Below are 20,859 nucleotides of genomic sequence, written 5' to 3' on the forward strand. Positions count from 1 at the left end.
CCTCTTGGAGTAAGTGGGATGTCAGATGTCTGGGGTCCTCTCACTGCCCTGTTGATATAGTCACCCACCCACTCCCAGTGAGCTTTGGGGCAGAACTCTTTGACAGCCCCTCTCATGCTTGGATCAGCCACTGCCCGCTCCCTTACTGTCCAGCTCTGAGGCTGCCCACTCAAGAGAAGTCCCAAGGCCTCTACCTCTGGCCTTCCCAGGTCCAGAGGGAGCAAAGAAGGGAAACCTTTGCCTCAGCCCAAGGCAGGCAAGAGTTGGGGTTGAGAGGCTCATTAAAGCGTTTAATAAGCAATTAACTCAAGAGATGAGCCCTTTGGCTGGTCTGGAACTCCCTCCTCCCAGTGGGGTTCCTGGCAGAGAAAGGCTGAGTGGGTGGGCCGAGTGGGTTCACACAGTTGGCTGGGGCCTCTTTCCTCCTCCCCTCAATACAAATGAATAAATAAACAGCTGGGGCGGGCAGAAAGGCTGAGGCCCCGGGGAAGCCCAGGGCTCTATCCATTTCCTGTTAAGGCTTCAGACAGGTTTAGGGAGGCAAGGGCACGCGGGCCCTCCAAGTTGGGGCCTTTTCTGGGCTGGTAGCGTCCCCTTCAGGTGAGATCCTCAGCTCACAGAGAAAGTGCTGGAGACCCCAAGAAGGGCAGCTCCTCCATCTGCCTCCACTCCTACTGGGCTTCCTGTTCCACCTGCCAGAGCCCTGACCCAATCCAGGTCATTCCTCACCTCGTCCTCGGGTTATTGGGCTTAGGGCTTGGGCTAGACAGAGCTGTGGAGGGGTGGAAGGGGGCGCTAGGAGCTGAACCCGGAGGTTCCAAGATATAAAGGAGCATTGCAACTTCACATCTATTCACCTACCCACGCGCATACAGAGTCCTAAGTCAGACCCAGGCCGTAGGGCAGTGGTTCTCAACCTTGGCTGCACATTAGAATCACCTGGGAATCTTTTTAAAATCCCGATTTCTGGGCCTCATCCTCCGGAAATTCTGTTTCTTTGTTATGGGGTGGGGCCACAACGCTAGTAACAAAGAAACAGAATTTCTGGAGGAGGAGGCCCAGAAATCGGGGTTTTAAAAAGATTCCCAGGTGATTCTAATGTGCAGCCAATGTTGAGAACCACTGCCATAGGGGGACCCAGGGCAGGTGAAATGCCTGATTTGGGGCTCACTGTTGACTAGTCTGCCTGAACCATTTGCTGGCTCCTCCCTATGGTCTCCTGGAGCTGGTGGTGGTCTGCTGCCTTGCACAACTTTAGGTGGTGCCATTTATACAGAATGCAATGTGGCTATAATTGTGAAACTGGCTCCCCACTCCATCCACACTTTCCAGCTGTAACAGCACATTCTCCTATCTGTGTTCTCTCTCTGCCTTCAGGCTCTTGAGCAACAACAAGATCACTGGGCTCCGGAATGGATCCTTCTTGGGACTGTCCCTGCTGGAGAAGTTGTAAGTGCTGGGACGAGGTGGGGCGGAGGTGGGGCATTATGGTCATGGACAAGTTCAGGAAGGATGAGGAACGCTGGTTGCTAAGGGACCCCACAACCCAGGACCTGCTGGCCAAGAGTCAGACCCACTAGGACCCTGCCCAGGACTTGACTCCCAGGTGGAAGGCAGAGAGGGGTTGGTCTGAGAGAAAGACCAGCTCCTTCACCAGTGACAGCAGAGAGAACTAGAGAAACTTCGCTGGTCTAAGCAGGGAGGAGCTAAGGGAAGCTCATTAACGCTCTTTAATGAACAATTAGCTATGAGGGCTGAGCCTCTTAGTTGGCCAGAAGCCTCTGCCTCCTCCCAGCTGGAAGCCCAGCATAAAGGAAGGGCTGAGGCAGGATTTAGGGTGACTGGGACCTCTTTCCTCCTTCCCTAAAAACAAATCAACAAACAAAGCCCTGAGGGGCCAGAGTCCTGGGCTGAGGGTGGGGACAGCAGTCACATCGAAATCTCCATGTACCCACATCCCTCCTCCCTAGTTTAGAGCTGCAGCCTCCATCTGTCCATCCGCCCTACAGACCCAGGCGGGCTGGGGTTGGACTCAGGAGGGCCTTGCTAGCCCACAAGAAACTTCTTCCCAGAGTTGGGAAATTGACCCGGTCATGGACAAGTCACTTAACCTGCCAGATGAGGGGATTGAACCAACCCCCCTGTCAGTTTTCTGTTGAGTTGGCATACTCCGGGATCCACAGCTTGCACGACAGCTCTGGGTCCTGTCTCCTCCACAAAAGACCTGACCTCCCATCCTACTTGAAGACTGAGCCCCCCCTTCCATCTGCCCCTCCTCAAACCCCTCTCTCCCATCTCTGCTGCCACCCTTCTGGGCATTCCCAAGTCCTCCAACAGGGCCCCTGCCCCCTCTAGTACCATTTTGCCTAAAAGGCTTGGATCAGTGCAATGGAGGATACAAAAGAATAAGGCGGCAAAGACCCAAAGAGATGACAGTCTAGGGGAGACCACAGACAATGCCATATGTATTAGAATTAAGTAGGATGGGGTTTATGTACGTCAAGTCCAAAAGAAGGATCAGTGAAGGCTGGAAAGTTCAAGGGGAATAGAGATGCAGTAACTACATGACAAGTTTAGATCTTTAACCAGGACAACAACCTTATGAGGTTGTCTCTATTACACCCACCTCACAGGGGAAGGGAAAGCCTCTCCTCCAACCCCCCCTCCCCACGCGGTGAGGAAAGCTTGATTAGTGGTTTGGTTGGTGGGGGTGGGGAGGCAGAGCATGTTCTGTCTGATCTGGGCCATTCTAGGCGTGGGAGGGGGTCTTGGGATGTTGACCTTAGCGTCGACACAGCTCTGTGACCATCTGATCCTCTGCTCTGCAGCTCACAAACAGGGTGGTCCAGGCAAAGAGAAAGAGCTGCCACCGAGCTGTTATTTAATGTCTCCTTGGGCACCAACAAACAGGGCAGGTTTTATCTTCCCTGAGCAGTTAGCATTTGGGAGTCCGATTCCTCCGTTCAGCCCAGGCGCAGTCTTAGAGGGCTGACTGGCAGGAAACCAGACTCTCCTTCCAGGATCTTTGGGAGGAAGACAAACCGCAGCTGCCTCTCCAGCCCTTTGCTTTGCTCCACAAGGGCCAGTCACCGCCCAGAGACGTTCTCCCTTCGCTTAGCACAAGCAAGCGCCGCTCTGAGCCTCTTGTGGTCTCGCTGACATCCTCCCATCTTTACCCTTTCGGTTGATCAGTCAGAGACCCACTGGGTCTGCCCCCTCCTCATCCTTCAATCTCATGAGGATAGAGTTCTGACGAAGATGAAAAGATGGCCTTTTTCTTCCCACCCATGTCAACATACTGCGTCAGATGTCCCTCCTCGGCACTGTGACTCTGGTCACCACACAGCAGGTGCATGCAAAGCATGGGAGGCAATCCGGGAAAGTGGGAGAATAGTCCAGGAACAAGGACTAAATCCTGAGTCATCTGAGGTGGAAGGGGTGCTGGGCAGGAGGAAGAGCCCTCAGGGCCCAGTTTGAGCCCCTGCTCTGTTAGGAATCATTCTAGTCATTCATTCTAGAGAACTTTATTGAGCCCCTTTACTTACTTTATTATTCATTTATATATCACAAATCTCCCTTATGTATGTGCAAGGCTCTGTCCTAGGCATTGGGAGTGAACACAATAGACCAAGTGCCTGCCCTCATGGAACTTACCCTCTCTTGATGGGACCCAGAAAATAGCAAATAAATGTATAGGATGTCAGGAGACAATAAGTGCTACAAAGCAAAACGAATCAGGGTAAAGAGGATAGAAAGCAATTGGGGGAGCGGGCGTTTTATGTCGTGAGGTCAAGAAAGGCCTCGCTGACAAGGTGACTGGGCCTGAGACTCAAGGGATGGGGGAATGGGAAAAATCAGAAGGCTAGCAAGAGCAGCAGATGGCAAGGCCCTCGCGGCCAGAGTATGCCTGGCGAGTCTGAGGAACAGAAGGGCATTGTGACTGGGAATTGGTCAGAGATGAAGTCAGAGAGATGCAGGTGTAGGCCCCAGGTTTGGGGCATCAGTTTCCTCATCTGTGAAAAGGGGGGCGGTGGGGATAGGGTGATTTGTAAAGTGCATTATGGATTTAAAATTCTATGATCGTGTGTGTGTGTGTGTGTGTGTGTGTGTGTAATATCCACAAGTGCTGCATGTGAAGGAAAAGATCAAAGAGCAAAGTGATGTGGCCCATTATTCCAAAGGAGGGGAGACCTCTGGGCCGAAGGATGGAGAGGCAGTGCAGGGGCTGGAGGACCCAGGGTCTCCATCCTGGTTGATCACGACTATATCAGTTGGGATTCTCCAGAGAAGCAGAATCAGTTGGAGATGCATGTGTGTGTGGTGGTGGTGGTGGTGGGGGGGGGGGGTGTATGTATCTTTATATAACATACTAGAGGCCTGGTGCATGAAATTTGTGCACTTGGGGGGCCCTCAGCCTGGATTGCGAGAGAGTGCAGGCCAGGCCGAGTGACCCCACCAGTGCACGATCGGGGCCAGGGAGAGATGCAGGAGGTTGGCCAGCCAGGGAGGGACCGAGGAGGGCTCCAAGGCATGTCCGGCCTGTCTCGCTCAGTCCTGATCAGTTGGACCCCAGCAGCAAGCTAACCTACCAGTTGGAGTGTCTGCCCCCTGGTGGTCACTGAATGTCATAGTGAGCAGTTGAGCAGCCTTAGCATATCATTAGCATATTACACTTTGATTGGTTGAATGGCAGACTGGACGACTGGACACTTAGCATATTAGGCTTTTATTATATAGGATAAATAAATTGTTTTGTCTTATTTCTTTATAAAGAAATTTATTTTAAGGAAATGGCTCACATGATATGAGGGCTGGCAAATCCAAAATCTGTAGGGCAAACCCACAGGCTGGTAAGTCAGGCAGGAGTTGATGCTATAGTCTTGAGACAGAATTTCTTTTCAGCTTTTGCTATTAAGGCCTTCAACTGATTGGATGAGGCCCACCACATTATCAAAGGTAATCTCCTTTATTTAAAGCCAGCCGATGTGGTTAACATCTACAAAATGCCTACACAAACACCTTCAGATTAGTGTTTTGATTAAGTTACTGGGTGCTATAGCCTGGCCTAGTGGACACATAAAACTAATCACCACAAACACTATCCCACTATCTCAGAGATGGGAGAGGGCCTGGGCCTCCGCTCCTGGAGACACTAATTCATCAGGTTGGACGGGGCCTGGGAATTTCTTACAAGGTATGCAGGCGATTCTCATGCTCATCTGGGGTTGGGAACCAGTGGACCAGATGACCCGTAGACTGTGGGCCTATTCATCACAAACGAGACGCCGTGGCCTGGCGTGCAGTTGGTGCCAGGAAACACTGATCTCTCTGTCCTGTCAGGCTGAGACGTCCAGGCTTGGGCAGCCGAGCCCATGGCAGCTTAACATCCCACAGTCCAGAGCAGCAAGTCCTGTGGGAGGGTTGGGGCCTCAACTAATAACTGAAGTAGTAGGCCTGGGCTGCTCCAGAAAATGCTGGCAGTGCCTCCCTGTGCCGAGGGCTCCTCTGCCTCTGAGAATGGGTCCAATGTAAGCGTGTGGGGGGAATAGGCCAGCCTGCTCCCTGTTTCGCAATGCAGGACCCTGAGGCTGGGGAGGGGACAGAAAGGGTGAGGAGAGGGAATGTGCCGGAGTTGATCCCATGGGAGTACCCATGCCTCAGAGAAGTTGGGGACGAAGGTGAGGATGAGGATGCAGGGGACACACCTTTATCAGCCAGGCAGGATAGACAAGAAACCCTGGAAGAGGGACCAGCAGAGGCAATTCCTGGTCAGCCCAAGGAGTGTATAGAAGGGCCCAGACATGGGCGAGGCCCCCCTCTCTGGATTCCACAACCCCTCAGCGTGGGCCAGCCTGTTTGTTGCCCAGAGGAAGGATTTCTGGGATGGGGATGGGCAGGCTAGGAAAGGGCCCAGAGCTTTACTCTGGGATTGAATCATGCCTTTGCCATTTACCTTTTGGGTGCCTCGGGTTCCTCGCCTGGAAAATGGGGCAATGCATGTTTCCCTGACAGGTTGTCATGGGATGCGTTCCTCTAGGGCAGTGGTTCTCAACCTTCCTAATGCCACGACCCTTTAAATACAGTTCCTCATGTGGTGGTGACCCCCAATTTCATTGTTACAAATTGAACATAATTAAAGCATAGTGGTTAATCACAAAAGCAATATGTAATTATATATGGGTTTTCCGATGGTCTTAGGCGACCCCTGTGACAGGGTCGTTCGACCCCCAAAGGGGTCGCGACCCACAGGTTGAGAACCGCTGCTCTAGAGAGAGAGCCTGGGACAACAGGGACTTCCAGGCAGTAGATGGCAGTTCCCTTCTCCTCGGAAGAGTTCCAAGTTACAAGATGTTATACGCCCCCTCGTTGCGTGGGATTGTCCAGAGCTCCCGGCCTGCAGCAGGCAGTCATGTAGATGAAATGGAGGTGCTGAACGTACTAGGGCTGGCCCATCCCTCTGGTGCCTCGCCTCTCGGCCCAGATCCCCCACCATGCGCAGTCAATGGGGAGCAAGCCACTGCGCGGCTTCCCGGGGCTCCGAGGGCGCCCCAATCACAGTGAGAGCCCTGGACCAAGTGGGCCACAGGGCACACAGCCCCGGAGGAGGCCGCGAGAGGAGGCTGGCGTGCGAGCGAGTGGCTGCGTGGACACCGCCCCCAGAGGCTGTGCGCTCGGAGGGAGGGCCCGGGGCGGGGAGCCGCGCAGCCCCAGGATGATTTGTCATTGCCTAATGAGATTAATAAGCCCGGGGGGCTGGTATGCAGGGGGATGGGCTTCTCATTAGAAGCAGATGGTCATGGGAATGGTGGCAAGTGGGGTCCGGGGGTGGAGCGCCGCTCACCCGCCAGGTGGTTTCCATTAATCTGTAGGCGGGGCCAGGGGGCGCGGTCCCTCCTCCCCTTCCCACCCCCCTGACTTGGGGAGGAATGCGGCGGGGAGCTGCCCTAGGCTCTGGCGCAGCCGAAGGCCCAGAAGGGAGGCTGATGGGTTCAGGGACAGCCCTCCCGCTTGCTGTTGTAGCTCCATGTCTGGCACAGGGTATGTGCTCAATAAATACCTGTTGGATGATATCAGAGATGAGAGGGGCCTGGGGCTTGGGGGTGGGAAGGAGGCTAGGACCATCTTGGCTTTCCTCCTGGCCACCGAACCTCTCCCTCTCCCGCCCCTGCCCCCCAAACAGCCCCTCAAACAGCCCCTATATCTACGGGGGTGTTTTAAGCCCCTTCTCAGCCAGGCCCCGCTTTCTAGTGAACCCTGGAAGTCCTGGAGGGCTCGGAGAGAGCTGCTCTGCAGCCTTGAACCAATAATTTGGTTTTCAAACCCACAAGCAGGGAGGTCTGCAGGGGCAGGAGGGAGCCAACTTTGTGCCGCCCCACCCTGTCCAAACGTGGTGCGCGCGCACGCACACGTACACAAACACACACACACACACACACACACACACACACACAAACATACACACGCACACTGTTACACAAACTCACGCTCAATCTCTCTTGACAGTTTTAGTGAGATATAATTTACATACCATAAAGTTTGTCCAGTTAAAGCATTCAATCCAATGGTTTTTAGTATATTTACCCAGTTGTGCAATCATCATCATAATCTAATTTTAGAACATTTTCATCATCCCCAAACCTTGAATCATTAGCAGTCACTCCCTATTTCCCAGCCCTAAGCAACCACTAATCTACTTTCTGTCTCTGTAGATTTGCCTATTCTGGACATTTCATATACATGGGATTATGTGTTTTTTTGTAACTGTTTTTTTGTAACTTGCACTTAGCATAATGTTTTCAAGGCTCATTCATATGATAACATGTATCAGCACTTCATTCCTTTTTATGATCGAATAATATATCTTGTGTGCCTATAGCACATTTTTGTTTATTCATTTATCAGTTGATGGACAATTGAGGTTTTTTCCACTTCTGGGCTTATTGTGAATAATGCTACTATGAACATTCCTGTCCAGGTTTTGTGTGCGGATGTGTGTTCGCTTCTCCGGAATATCCACCTAGGAGTGGAATTGCTGGGTCGCATGGTTACTCTAACTGTCATACTGTTTTTCCAAAGTGGCTGCCCCATTTACACTCCTAGCAATAATGTACAAGGGCTCCAATCTTTCCACATTTTCATCATCACTTGCAGTTGTCCTTTTTTAAATATATTTTTATTTTCTTTTGGAGAGGAAGGAAGAAGGAGAGAAAGAAACATCAGTGATGAGAATCATTGATCAGCTGCCGCCTGCATGCCCCCTACTGGGCATCGAGCCCACAACCCAGGCATGTGCCCTGACAGGGAATTGAACCATGACCTCCTGGTTCATAGTTTGACACTCAATCACTGAGACACCCTGCCCAGGCTTGTCTGTCTTTTTTATTGGCTGTGAAGTGGCATCTCATTGTGGTTTTGATTTGCATCTCCTTAATGACTAACAGTGTTGAGCACCTTTTCATGCATTAATTGGTCATTTGTATATCATCTTTGAAGAAATGTCTATTCAAATCCTTTGCCCATTTTTTTCATCTGGGTTGTCTTTTTATAACTGAGCCGTAAGAGTTCTTTATAAATTCTGGATAGAAGTCCCTTATCAAGCATATGATTTATGGAAATATTTTCTCTCATTCCATGGGTCGTCTTTCACTTTCTTTTTTAAAAAAATATATTTTTATTGATTTCAGAGGGGAAGGGAGAGGGAGAGAGAGCTAGAAACATCAATAATGAGAGCGCATCATTGATCGGCTACCTCCTGCATGCCCCCTACTGGGGATCGAGCCCGCAACCGGGGCATGTGCCCTTCAGAATATAACCCGGAACCCTTCAGTCCACAGGTTGACGCTCTATCTGCTGAGCCAAACCAGCTAGGGCACCTTTTACTTTCTTAATGGTGTCCTTTAAAGAGCAAAAGTTTTAATTTTTTATTAAATCCAACTTATCCATCTGCTATTTTGTTGCTTGTGCTCACACATGCACTCTAACGCACTCAGCTTCCTGAGTTTCTATTTTCCCCAGAAGGGTAGAGGATATGATTTGCTCCCAGAAACACACACACACACACACACACACACACACACACTTTAGCCATGGGTGGGGATGTCCTTCTACTCCATATTGACATCAATACAGGGAGAGGAGTGTGCTGAGTCAGGGGAGCCTGGTCTGGGTTGGGCAAGTGGTTTGGGGGAGGGGAGGCTCCATCCGTACCCTGCACCTCCTCCAGGTTCCAAGACCACAGCTCTGTGGAAGCAGAGGGCAGAGAGATGCCACATCACAGAAACATCTGTGCATCCTCATGACCTCATCTAAGAAATGAAGGGATCAGATTAGACAACCCAGAGCAGGGGTTCCTCGTAGCCCCTGAAATCATATGCACAATGTTGGGTGTATGCATTTTTCTGGGGCGGGAGTCCATCCTCAAATTTTCAAAAGGATGTGCTTAGCGATTACGGTGCAGAACCACCGACCTATGAGGGCCTCATAGGTCTGAAGAAACTACCCAAGTTCTGACCGAGTGTCCCTTCCTGCTGCTGGGGAGGGCACCGCCCCGGAGCTGCTTAGGGACCAGGGACCAGGGACCAGGGACCATATCCCGTGGGGCTGTCAGAGCTCAGGCCAGGTCCATGCCCCTCAGGAGAGGACCCAGGACTACTGGTCTGGGCAAGCAGGCCACCTCCCAAGGGCACTGGAGGGGCTGCCTTGGTCGCCCAGGAAGCCACTCTGCGGGTGGGAGGCGAGGGGGAAGGAGTGCCAACACTTGGTGGAAGCTCCCCTGTCAGTAGCCCCGGCCTGGCTGGGCTGCAGGAAGTTCAGGGCAGGAAAGCGCTGGGGCGAGCGGCCGGCTGCCTTGCTCCCATCTGCAGAGCATCAGTGGGGCAGGCGGGTGGGGGTTCCCGAGGAGAGGAGGGCCGGAGGAAATGAGAATAAACACAAGCGAGCTAGAGGGAAGGGGCGGGGGGCTGCAGCCTCAGCCCCTTGGCAGCCCATGAAGGGAAGTGACACAATGAGGAATGTGTTTCCCTCTGCCGTCCCCCGCACGGGGGTGGGATGCAGAGCCCTGAGAATGGCCAGACCCCAACAGGGGCCAGGGGGCACACGCTGGAATAGCATCGGAGGGGGGCGGCGTGAGGGCAAGGGTCTGGGCAGCAAAAGGGGGCTGACAGGCAGGAAGGACAACCCTGGGTCCTCTCCAGCCTTCACTCCGCAGGGTGTTCCAGGGCTTGCGTGCTTCCCCTGCGTGTGCCCGGCCTGAGGCACCTCCCAGCACGCCTGCGTATGGAGGCCTTTCCCTTGGGAAGCTGACCCCTTCTGGTGGCTTCCCTTCTTTCCCAAGGGACTCGGGACTGTGGAGGCTGGCTGAGTCCTTGGTATGAGAGGAAGCTGGGGTATGAGGACCCTGGGCCATGGTGTTTCATTGCTCTCTCTCTCTCTCTCTCTCTCTCTCTCTCACTGTGTGTGTGTGTGTGTGTGTGTGTGTGTGTGTGTGTCCCCAACTGGGACTGTCAGTGGGAAAACAGGCCCCCTGGTGGGAGGGCACCTCCCCATCCTGGACACCCATTTCCTCTCCTCCCAGCAGGGAGCTGGCTCCGTTAACCCTCTCCTGCCCGCAATCCAGAGCTGTCCCTGAGGCTTTGGCAGGAGAGTCTGTCCCTCATTCTGGGCTGGAGAGTGGCAGGGGCTCCACTACCTTCCATCCTGGCTGTGCCCTGCTGGAGCTCAGCCCGGAGTGGTACTTCCCTTGCCACCTTCTCTCAGCCTTGTGCCTCCTAGGAGACCCTGGGGGGAGGCGGGCACAGGACTGAGCAAACCTCTGCCCTGAGGGGCCAGGCGCTTGGGTGATTTATGGCCTTGCCTTGGAGTCCAGGGCCCTTCGACCAGGTCAGCATCCATGCAGTCATCAACCCGCTGCCTGACCTGTTTCCTCACTTGTCAGCTGGAGAGACTCGCAGGATAGCCATGAAACACCTCCGACAGCCAGGCAGGGGGAGATTCCATCTTTGCAGAGCACTTTACAAAAGACTTCAACACCCATTTTGAAATGATTCTCACAACCCCCCCATGAGACACTCAGGGCAGCGCAGAGGTGGAACCAAGGCCCCCCAACCCTGAGCCCAGTGCTCTCACTTCTTGTTCACATGCTCCGCTTCCTGCTTCCTCATCTGAGGCCCTGGCATCCCTTCTCCTGGCATCTGCATCCTCGCTTGTCTTCCTGACCAAGTACCCCTTATGCTAGGCAGGAGGCTGCAGAGATGGGTTTGAGGGGCAGGGGCCTTCATCCAGCTGCCCAGCCAGTGCTAAGGAGTGACGGGATTTAGGAGGAAACTGAGTCCCAGCACTTCCTGTGACAGTGAGGCTACCGGGCCCCAGGGCAGCAAAGGGAGGGGAGCGGGGGTTGGGCAGGGCCCGAGAGGTATGAGGGCCTCCCCACTTTCCTCCCGCAGGGACCTGAGGAATAATGTCATCAGCACCGTGCAGCCCGGTGCCTTCCTGGGCCTGGGGGAGCTGAAGCGCTTGTAAGTGGCATGTCCTGCCCCCAAACCTCCCAGCCCTCCCGTTATCCCTGCAGAGAAGGTCCCATGGATCCCATGAGCAACCACCCCACCTACTCACCCACCATCCCTTCTTCTCACCCACCCATAGCGGGCCCCCCTCCCCACACAGCATCCTGGCTGGGGGCAAAAATTTGAACCCCCAACCTCATCTCCTTTTTCACTCTGCTTCCCACACAAGCCACACTTGTGTGTCCCTCCCAAGTGGCTCAGTGTGCAACCACGTGGCCTGCTGAGGTTGTGTGTGTGTCTTTCTAGAGATCTCTCCAACAACCGGATTGGCTGTCTCACCTCGGAGACTTTCCAAGGCCTCCCCAGGCTTCTCCGATTGTGAGTGAGGGGCGAGGGGGGCGAGGGGCGAGGGAAGGCTCACCCCAAAGGACGGTTAGGGAGGAGGAAGGCAGCTCCAAACCCTTACAGGTCCCTGCCTGCTCTTCACTCCCCGCTCCTCCCTCTGGCGCCAGGAGACCCTAAGATCGGCTCACTGTTCCCTGTCCCCTGCAGAAACATATCTGGAAACATCTTCTCCAGTCTGCAACCTGGGGTCTTTGATGAGCTGCCAGCCCTCAAGCTTGTGTGAGTATCTTTTCCCAGGCCAAGGACTCAGACCCCGCTTTGTTCCTCTGCCCTGGAGGGAGGCACCTGGGCACCTGACCACAGTGGCCAGCCTGTGAGTAGGCAGGACAGACAGTGGCTGAGACTCCACCGTAGTTGCCTTCCCATGATTGCTGGGCCGGTGCACACATACCCACAGTTGCCATCTCCAGCTCAGTCCCTCCCTGGGGCTCCATCCCCACTCCGGGAGCCCACACTCCTCTGCTCCACTCCGTGCCCTCTACCCACTCTGCAGGGACTTCGGCACCGAGTTCCTGACTTGTGACTGCCGCCTGCGCTGGCTGCCATCCTGGGCCCGGAATCACTCCCTGCAGCTGTCCGAGCGCACGCTCTGTGCCTACCCCAGTGCCCTGCACGCCCAGGCCCTGGGTGGCCTCCAGGAGGCCCAGCTGCGCTGCGGTGAGCAGATCCTCACCCTGCACACCTGCCCGCGACCCTGCCCACCCCTCGGGCCCAGGCTCCCTCCTGAAGGGCCTGGCCGCCTCCAGGCTCCCTCAGCATGAAGTGTTCCTGGGTGGTGAGCAGGTTCTCCCCGGGCATCCTTTCCCTCAGATCCCACTGGGGGTCACCTTCCATCAGCTTTTCTAAACTTCCCTTGGGCCTGCTGCTTTATGTTTTCATCTGGGATGCCGTGTGCTGTGGAAACGAGAACTTTTACTAGTTTGTTCTAAACCAGTGGTTCTCAACCTTCTGGCCCTTTAAATACAGTTCCTCATGTTGTGGCCCAACTATAAAATTATTTTTGTTGCTACTTCATAACTGTAATGTTGCTACTGTTATGAATCGTAATGTAAATATCTGATATGCAGGATGGTCTTAGGCGACCCCTGTGAAAGGGTCGTTCGACCGCCAAAGGGGTCGTGACCTACAGGTTGAGAACTGCTGTTCTAAACCCTCCTGCCCCTCACCTGTGCTCCTGTCCCTGGAGGCATCCTCCTCCCCCCCTTCCCTCCCCCACGTCCCCAGGCCCCAGACAGAGGAGGCCCGGCCCGGCCCCTCCTGGACTCTCCCACACTGTGCACTCAGGCCCCTGCCCTCTCCTCCCACAGAGGGGGCCCTGGAGCTACACACACACTACCTCATCCCATCCCGACGCCAAGTGGTGTTCCAGGGGGACCGCCTGCCCTTCCAGTGCTCCGCCAGCTACCTGGGCAACGACACCCGCATCCGCTGGTACCACAACCGGGCCCCCGTGGACAGCGATGAGCAGGCGGGCATCCTCCTGGCCGAGAGCCTCATCCACGACTGCACCATCATCACCAGGTAAGGCCCCGCTGCCCCTTCCCAGCCACAGCACCCATGTCCCGCCCCCCAGAGAGCTGTGCCCACACACGCTCCTGGGAGTATGCCGCCTGTGTCAGAGTGCGCCTGCGCGTGTTCATGGAAGGCCAGGGCTACGTCAACTGTCCAGATAAGGGATAGAAATTAATGCCTAATAGAGAAAATGATTATATCTGACATTTCTTTAGAGCTTTTACAGAGTATGCTATAATGGCTCTCACCTGTGTTATCAGACTCACGCTCTCCAATCGACTTGTAAGACAGCTATTCCCTCCATGATAAAGACGGGGAAAGTGAAACTCAGAAAAGCATTATCACAGGCCAATCAGAATGAAAGGAGTATGTCCTTGTGTCCCTCACTCAATTGAAGAACAAACAACCTGAAGCTCATCCTACACACCCTGGGGCAGGGCGCCTGTGGGTGGCCAGGCCAGGGGCGCTCAGGGGGGTGGCGTGGCCCCTGAGTACCTCACCGAGCCAGCCCTGCCCGCCTGCTTGCAGTGAACTGACCCTGTCTCACATCGGTGTGGGCGCCTCAGGCGAATGGGAGTGCTCCGTATCCACGGTCCAGGGCAACGCCAGCAAGAAGGTGGAGATTGTGGTGCTGGAGATCTCTGCCTCCTACTGCCCAGCCGAGCGTGTCGCCAACAACCGAGGGGACTTCAGGTTCGGTGTGCTCAGCTGCCCCAGAGACCCAACAGCTTCCAACCCAGCCCCCCACCCCACCCCCAACTCCTGCATCTGAGACCACAAGTGACCAGGGTCTCCTATCCACTCTAAGTTGGAGAAAACATTCCCTTTAGTCACTCAGCTCCAAGTCCTGCTGTTGTATTCAGAGACCTCATCTTTTGATTATAACCATCTGAAATGTGTGGTGCAGAACAGAAAGGATTTTATTTGCTTCTTTACATTAATAGTTTACAAAGCTCGCCCACTTGAATATCACATTTAATATCCCAATGGGTCTCTCAGTTAGGAAGGAGGTATGATTCTCCCCATTGTACAGCTGAGAATACTGAGGCCCAGAAAGGATAAGTGACTTGAACTTGGGACTTGAGTCCAGCCTCCATAGCACCAATGACAGCACTAGCAGTACAAATACAGCTAGAAAGTGGAGCTTGGGAATCCCTTGAAGGCCAGCCCCAAACCACTCTTCTGGATCCTTTCCTCAAAGGGTCTGGCATCACAGTTCTAAGGGGAGGGGTGGGGCCCTTGCCTTGAGGGGCCTGGGTCATTGGCAATTCCTGCCTCTGCCCCCAGGTGGCCTCGAACTCTGGCTGGCATCACAGCCTACCAGTCCTGCCTGCAGTACCCCTTCACCTCGGTGCCCCTGAGCGGGGGCACTCCGGGTACCCAGGCCTCCCGCCTGTGTGACCGAGCTGGCCGCTGGGAGCCAGGGGACTACTCCCACTGTCTGTACACCAACGACATTACCCGGGTGCTCTACACCTTCGTGCTGGTGAGGCCAGGACAGGGGGCGGTGGGCACCCCATCAGCTCTGGTTCCAGGGACTGGGAGGGGAAAAGCCTCACAATGCTCCTCTGCTCCCTGGGTATGCATCGTGAGGGGCTCTTGCTCTCCTCCAGCTCTCCTTCTTCCAGGGGATTCAGACCCCCAAGGCCACACTCAGGAAGTGCAAGCCACCCCAGCATCTTCATCCCCCAACACAGCAAGGGCAGCCTTAAGGGGGACAGCAAGGACAGCATGAGTCAGCCACTGTGCTTCAGCCAGTGGCCTAGAAGTGGGCTGCCTTGAGTCGTGATGAGCTCACTCCTTACTCTGCCTGCTGTCTTGGTTAGACCCAGCCGGGGGGCTAGACCCTCTCCCCAAAGCATTAGCACAGAGGAGGGGCCCCCAGGGGCAATTCTGGAGAAGGAGAAAGACTGGACTATCCACTATCTTTCCCTAACACTCCTAGATGCCCATCAATGCCTCCAACGCGCTGACCCTGGCCCACCAGCTGCGAGTGTACACGGCCGAGGCTGCCAGCTTCTCAGACATGATGGATGTAGTCTATGTGGCTCAGATGATCCAGAAATTTTTGGGTTATGTGGACCAGATCAAAGAGGTGAGATTCAACCAGGCCACTGGGGCCCCTAGAAACTTCCTGCTCCCCATTTGCTCAAGCCTCTCATACCCAGCCACTGGGTACCAAACCCCACCCATGTCTCAGTGACTCCTCCCCACCCCCAACAGCTGGTGGAGGTCATGGTGGACATGGCCAGCAACCTGATGCTGGTAGATGAGCACCTGCTGTGGCTGGCCCAGCGAGAGGACAAGGCCTGCAGCGGCATCGTGGGTGCCCTGGAGCGCATTGGGGGGGCCGTCTTGAGCCCCCACGCCCAGCACATCTCTGTGGTAATGTGGGTCAGCCAGGAGGGGGCTCCTGGGGGCCTGACACTGGGCGGGAACTTAGAGTCATCCCGAAGGGAAAGGCTTCTCTCAGGCAGTAAGCCCTCCAACTGTGCACCTGCCATGAGCACCAAACTTGACTAGATTCCCAGTCGTGTGGCCTCAGATCCTGAGTAGTCAGGGGCAGTGAAAGAGAGGGAGGCTGGTGACACCGGGGAAGTTACGCTCGGCATTATGGTGGGGAACCAAGTTGCCGGGGGGATAGCACTGTGATGGAGTGTAGAGTAATGGAGCCTTCTGTCCCCTGAGGCGAGGGTGACATTTCTGATGGTGGGTCGTGAGCCAGTTAGCAACCACGGCAGAACACCTACCACTTGCAAGATATTGTGCCGGTCCCTTGGGAGATGCAGGAGGTCAAACAGGCTGCTCTGCAGCTTAGTTAGGGAGGCAGAACAAGCCCGAGTTAAGAGGGGAGCAAGATACAAGGTGGGGTATGAATGCGTGGGAGGAAGGGCCTTAGGAGGAAGAAGGCACCATGCCAGGGACTGGGGAGGATCCATGGCGACATAAGACTGGCCAGGCCTGGGGAAGACAGTGAGGAGTAAAGGCAGAGGGACAGGGCCTGAGCCGACAGGGACTGCACAGTCTCAGGCAAAAGAGGCCAAACCGTATCTCAGAGGGTCAGGTGACAAGTTCCCTGTCCCTAGAACTCGAGGAACGTGGCATTGGAGGCCTACCTCATCAAGCCGCACAGCTATGTGGGCCTGACCTGCACGGCCTTCCAGAGGAGGGAGGCCGGTGTGCCCGGCGCCCGGCCCGCAGGCCTTGGCCAGAACCCCTCTCCCGAGCTGGAGCCCCTGGCTGATCAGCAGCTCCGCTTCCGCTGTACCACCGGGAGGCCCAATGTTTCGCTGTCATCCTTCCACATCAAGGTGGGCGCTGGGGCAGGGAGGACGCTGACAGGGGAGGTGCCCAGATGCGGGTGCCTGGTGAGGGTAGATGATCTGAGAGGAGACAGGACCCAGAAAAGGGGGTAGGGGAGGCAGAAGGAGGGGTAGGAAGACATCAGAGTCCCAGGATATCTGGTGTCTCTGAGGAATTCCTGTGTCCCCCCCAGAACAGCGTTGCCCTGGCCTCCATCCAGCTGCCGCCCAGTCTCTTCTCGTCCCTTCCGGCCTCCCTGGCGCCCCCAGTCTCCCCAGACTGCACCCTGCAACTGCTCGTCTTCCGAAATGGCCGCCTCTTCCGCAGCCACGGCAACACCTCCCGTCCTGGAGCTGTGGGGCCCGGCAGGAGGCGTGGCGTGGCTACCCCTGTCATCTTCGCGGGAACAAGTAAGGGGATGAACTCTGGGTACCAGGTGCCCAATGGGATCCCTCCGAAGTGTCTGTCCTGTGCCCCTTCATCCTGCTCTTCCTCACCTACCAGCGCCCCTAACATCCTGGTAGAGGTGGCAGAGAATGGTGGCCCCTCTCCATTTCCAAGGAGGAAGGGGGACACAGACATCCCGTAAACAAAGGGGTTGGTGGGTAAAAGGTTCAGGAAGACACTGGATTTTACACCCCAGATGTGTCAGATTTCACAAGGGCTCTAAGTACAAACCCTTGGCCCACCCAGACCTCCCTTGGTCCCACCTTCCTCCAGAGTCCCCTCTTGGCCTGGGCTTTCGCTCCTTGGCATGACCTCCTGACCCCAGCCCTGGACTCCTCTCTTTTCGAGTATGTCACCACCGCACTTTTGGCACTTAGAGTGGGCCACATCCCCGTGCTTTTATTTTTATTTATTTATTTTTAACCCTCACCCAAGGATATGTTGTTGCTTTTTATTGATTTTAGAGGAAGGGGCAGACACACACACACACACACACACACACACACACACACACCTTGATTGGGTGCCCCAACTGAGCTGGAACTTGAAATCTGGGTGTGTGCCGTGGCTGGGAATCGAACCTGCCACCTCTTGGTGTACAGGACAACACCCAACCACTGAACCACACTGGCAGGGCCCAGTGCTTTCATTTTGATTCATCCTGGTGTCTCCCCAGTGAGACTGAGGACCTGGGAGCAGGCCCACATTTGGCATCTAACTATCCACCAAGCCCAGCGCACACCCAGCCCCAGGGGGTTCTGTGCCTGCTCAGCTGCTGCTTGGTTCCACCCAGCCAGCCCCACCCCCACCCCCACTCCGTGGCCTTGTGTGTGGACTTCCTCCCCCCTGTAGGTGGCTGTGGCGTGGGAAACCTGACGGAGCCAGTGGCCATTTCCCTGCGGCACTGGGCTGAGGGGGCTGAACCCGTGGCAGCTTGGTGGAGCCAGGAAGGGCCCGGTGGCGCTGGGGGCTGGAGCTCCGAAGGCTGCCAGCTCCGCTCCAGCCAACCCAACGTCAGCTCCCTGCACTGCCAGCACCTGGGCAATGTGGCCGTGCTCATGGTGAGTAGAGTAGGTAGGACTGGGGGGTGAGGGCCAGGGGACAAGGGAGGTGTGTGAGGTGGAGCTGGGGCTCTCTGATCATCCAAGGCCACAGAGAAATCAAGGACAGCAGCCTTGTCAGGCCTCAAAACTGTCAGGACTCAGGACAATGTCCCTCTGGTCTCTCCCCCCCCCCGCCCCCCCCGCCCCCTCCCACACACACACTTTTCATCTTCATGAGACAGGGAGGTCCTGCTTCCACTCCCAGAATGAGAGAGCGGGTCTGGCACTACCCAGCCTGGTCTTCTGAGACCCAGCCTGCAGTCCCCGATGTCCAGGTTATTAAAGTGGGGAAGAAATCTGGGAACATTTGTCCTTTCTGATCACACTCCTCATTTACCCCCATTCGTTCCCCCTTCCTCACCACGTCACACCCCGAGCAGGCATGCAGCTGTATTACAGACAGACTTTCCCCTCTCTCCTCATCTCCGGTCTCCAGGTTGGGGACCTGGAAAGTTCCTAGAAAGGCAGGCAGTCGATTTAAATGCTACATAGGCCACCTTTCTAAGTGGATATCATGGTACCCACACCTTTGTCTACGCAGATGGACTAAGCTGAGGATCAGACCGGGCTTGGGAAGAGGAAAACTGGCCTGGGGCCTGGTCAGGACTCCACGGGACAGCCCTTACCTGGCTTCCTAGTACACACTTCCTCTCCCTACTCTTCCCAGGAGCTGAGTGCCTTTCCCAGGGAGGTGGGGGCCTCGGGGGCAGGGCTGCATCCAGTCGTGTACCCCTGCACAGCCCTGCTGCTGCTCTGCCTCTTCTCCACCATCATCACCTACATCCTCAACCACAGGTGGGAGCTGTTGCAGGAAAGGAGGGTGTGGTGGGAAGGCTTGGGGGCGGGGGGCGGGGGCGGGGGGGGGGGGGGGCGTATCTCACTAAGTACTGGCAAGTGTTCCTTTCCCAGGTCGGTCCACGTGACTTTTCCAGGCTCTTGCCTAGCATTGCATTTGAAGGTTCTGGGGTTCGGAAAACACATATTGTGGGTTAAGACCTGCCTTCCCTGGAGCCTCTATCACATTCCCACATATGCATGCACACAGATACCTGCCACCCCCTCTGTGGGCCTCCCCATGGCCTTGAAACCCCATGGGCCTGACCTTGGGCTGGGTGGCCCATTAATTACTGTTTCTGGGGCAGCTCCATCCATGTGTCCCGGAAGGGCTGGCACATGCTGCTGAACCTGTGCTTCCACATGGCCATGACCTCCGCCGTCTTTGCAGGAGGCATCACACTCACCAACTACCAGATGGTCTGCCAGGCGGTAAGAGGAGAAGGGGCTGAGGTGGGGGCTGGGGAGCTCCAAGATTAGTGATGGCAGCCTAGGCAGTAGGGAGGGGCAGGAGAGGAAAAAGGGAAGTCATGCTAATAGGCCCCAGCTCCATTGTTCTCTCTGTGTCCAGTCTCACTTGTCAGGGGAGAGGAGCATGAGAGTAGAAGGTAAGAAGTAAGAAGCAGGAAAACTAGGAGGTGGGACTTCAAAGTGGAGAGTGGGAAGCTGCGATGGAGAAGAGGTTGGGGACGAAGCAGATAGCAGTAACTAAGTCATGGAGTCACCAGAGTGGGGGTGGGGGGGCAGCCTGGGGCGGACATAGAGAGGGTAACAGCAAGGGCAGACCTGGGGGAAGGTCTGCGGGAAGTTGGGGGCTAGGAACATGGGAGAAGTGGGAGCACACTGGGGGGCTGAGGCTCTGGCCTGGCCCCAATGGAAGCAGCCCCTCCCTGGATGTGGTAGCAGTCCCAGCCTCAGCACCTTGATCCCGCAGGTGGGCATCACTCTGCACTACTCCTCACTGTCCACCCTGCTCTGGATGGGTGTGAAGGCCCGCGTCCTCCACAAGGAGCTCACCTGGAGGGCGCCCCCTCCACAGGAAGGGGACTCTGCCCCGCCTGCTCCCCGTCCCATGCTCCGGTACATGCTTCCCGATATCAGCTTTGCAGGGGGGAAGGGCCCTGAGGGGGGCGTAGGACACCAAATCAACTCTCCCCGGAGGGATGCAGGGTGGGTCCAAGGTCCTGGGAGACCACTGTCCCAACGACAGAAGAGGCAAGACTCTAGGTGGTGCCCGGTTACTGAAGGTCATGTAGTAGGCACTGAGCAGGGAACCTGGAAACCCTCAAATTCTGCACTTAGAGTGAGAGAGAGGTCTGGCCTCTGTCCCTTAGAATAGTCTTGGCCAAGTCCCCTAGGGATCTACCAAGCCTGCCTTGTAAGCACCTTGCATCCACGGCAAAAAAATCCTGACAGAATTTAAAGGGGAAAGAAGATGGGATGGAGACCCCGAGTCAAGGGTTCTGAGCACCTGGTTCCTCTCCCTTGCTCCTCCTCTCTCTGACTCCCAAACCCATTCCTTTCCAGGTTCTATTTGATCGCTGGAGGGATCCCACTCATTATCTGTGGCATCACAGCTGCTGTCAACATCCACAACTACCGGGACCACAGCCCCTAGTGAGCACACTGCCTGCCTGCCCCAAACCTACCCACCCCGGCACCCGATGCCTTCTACTCCACTGGCAGGGGCTCCTGCGGGCTCACCCAGCCAGTGACCCCACCCAAGCCCGTGCATGTTGACTAAGCCAGTCTCT

The 20,859-nt window shown here is 55.6% G+C and overlaps 1 protein-coding gene across 2 annotated transcripts in view; it reads left to right on the forward strand.

Annotated features, from left to right (window-relative positions):
• Positions 1–20,859, forward strand: part of ADGRA2 (adhesion G protein-coupled receptor A2) — a 34,919-nt gene that overhangs the window by 11,151 nt on the left and 2,909 nt on the right. Inside the window, exons 2-18 of one of the 2 annotated variants that reach the window (XM_070408387.1) lie at positions 1,378–1,449; positions 11,442–11,513; positions 11,808–11,879; positions 12,054–12,125; positions 12,400–12,563; positions 13,214–13,427; positions 13,947–14,111; positions 14,706–14,904; positions 15,364–15,513; positions 15,642–15,803; positions 16,505–16,729; positions 16,915–17,131; positions 18,021–18,229; positions 18,939–19,066; positions 19,414–19,537; positions 20,040–20,185; positions 20,633–20,722. In XM_070408387.1, coding sequence (XP_070264488.1) covers positions 1,378–1,449; positions 11,442–11,513; positions 11,808–11,879; positions 12,054–12,125; positions 12,400–12,563; positions 13,214–13,427; positions 13,947–14,111; positions 14,706–14,904; positions 15,364–15,513; positions 15,642–15,803; positions 16,505–16,729; positions 16,915–17,131; positions 18,021–18,229; positions 18,939–19,066; positions 19,414–19,537; positions 20,040–20,185; positions 20,633–20,722 — 2,481 coding nt within the window. The remainder of the gene's footprint in view (positions 1–1,377; positions 1,450–11,441; positions 11,514–11,807; positions 11,880–12,053; positions 12,126–12,399; positions 12,564–13,213; positions 13,428–13,946; positions 14,112–14,705; positions 14,905–15,363; positions 15,514–15,641; positions 15,804–16,504; positions 16,730–16,914; positions 17,132–18,020; positions 18,230–18,938; positions 19,067–19,413; positions 19,538–20,039; positions 20,186–20,632; positions 20,723–20,859) is intronic. The other variant, XM_070408388.1, reaches the window with a different exon arrangement.

The sequence above is a fragment of the Myotis yumanensis genome, unplaced genomic scaffold (genome assembly GCF_028538775.1).
Source record: "Myotis yumanensis isolate MYYU_CA2020_CCGP unplaced genomic scaffold, mMyoYum1.0.hap1 SCAF_3, whole genome shotgun sequence".
Lineage (NCBI taxonomy): Eukaryota > Metazoa > Chordata > Mammalia > Chiroptera > Vespertilionidae > Myotis > Myotis yumanensis.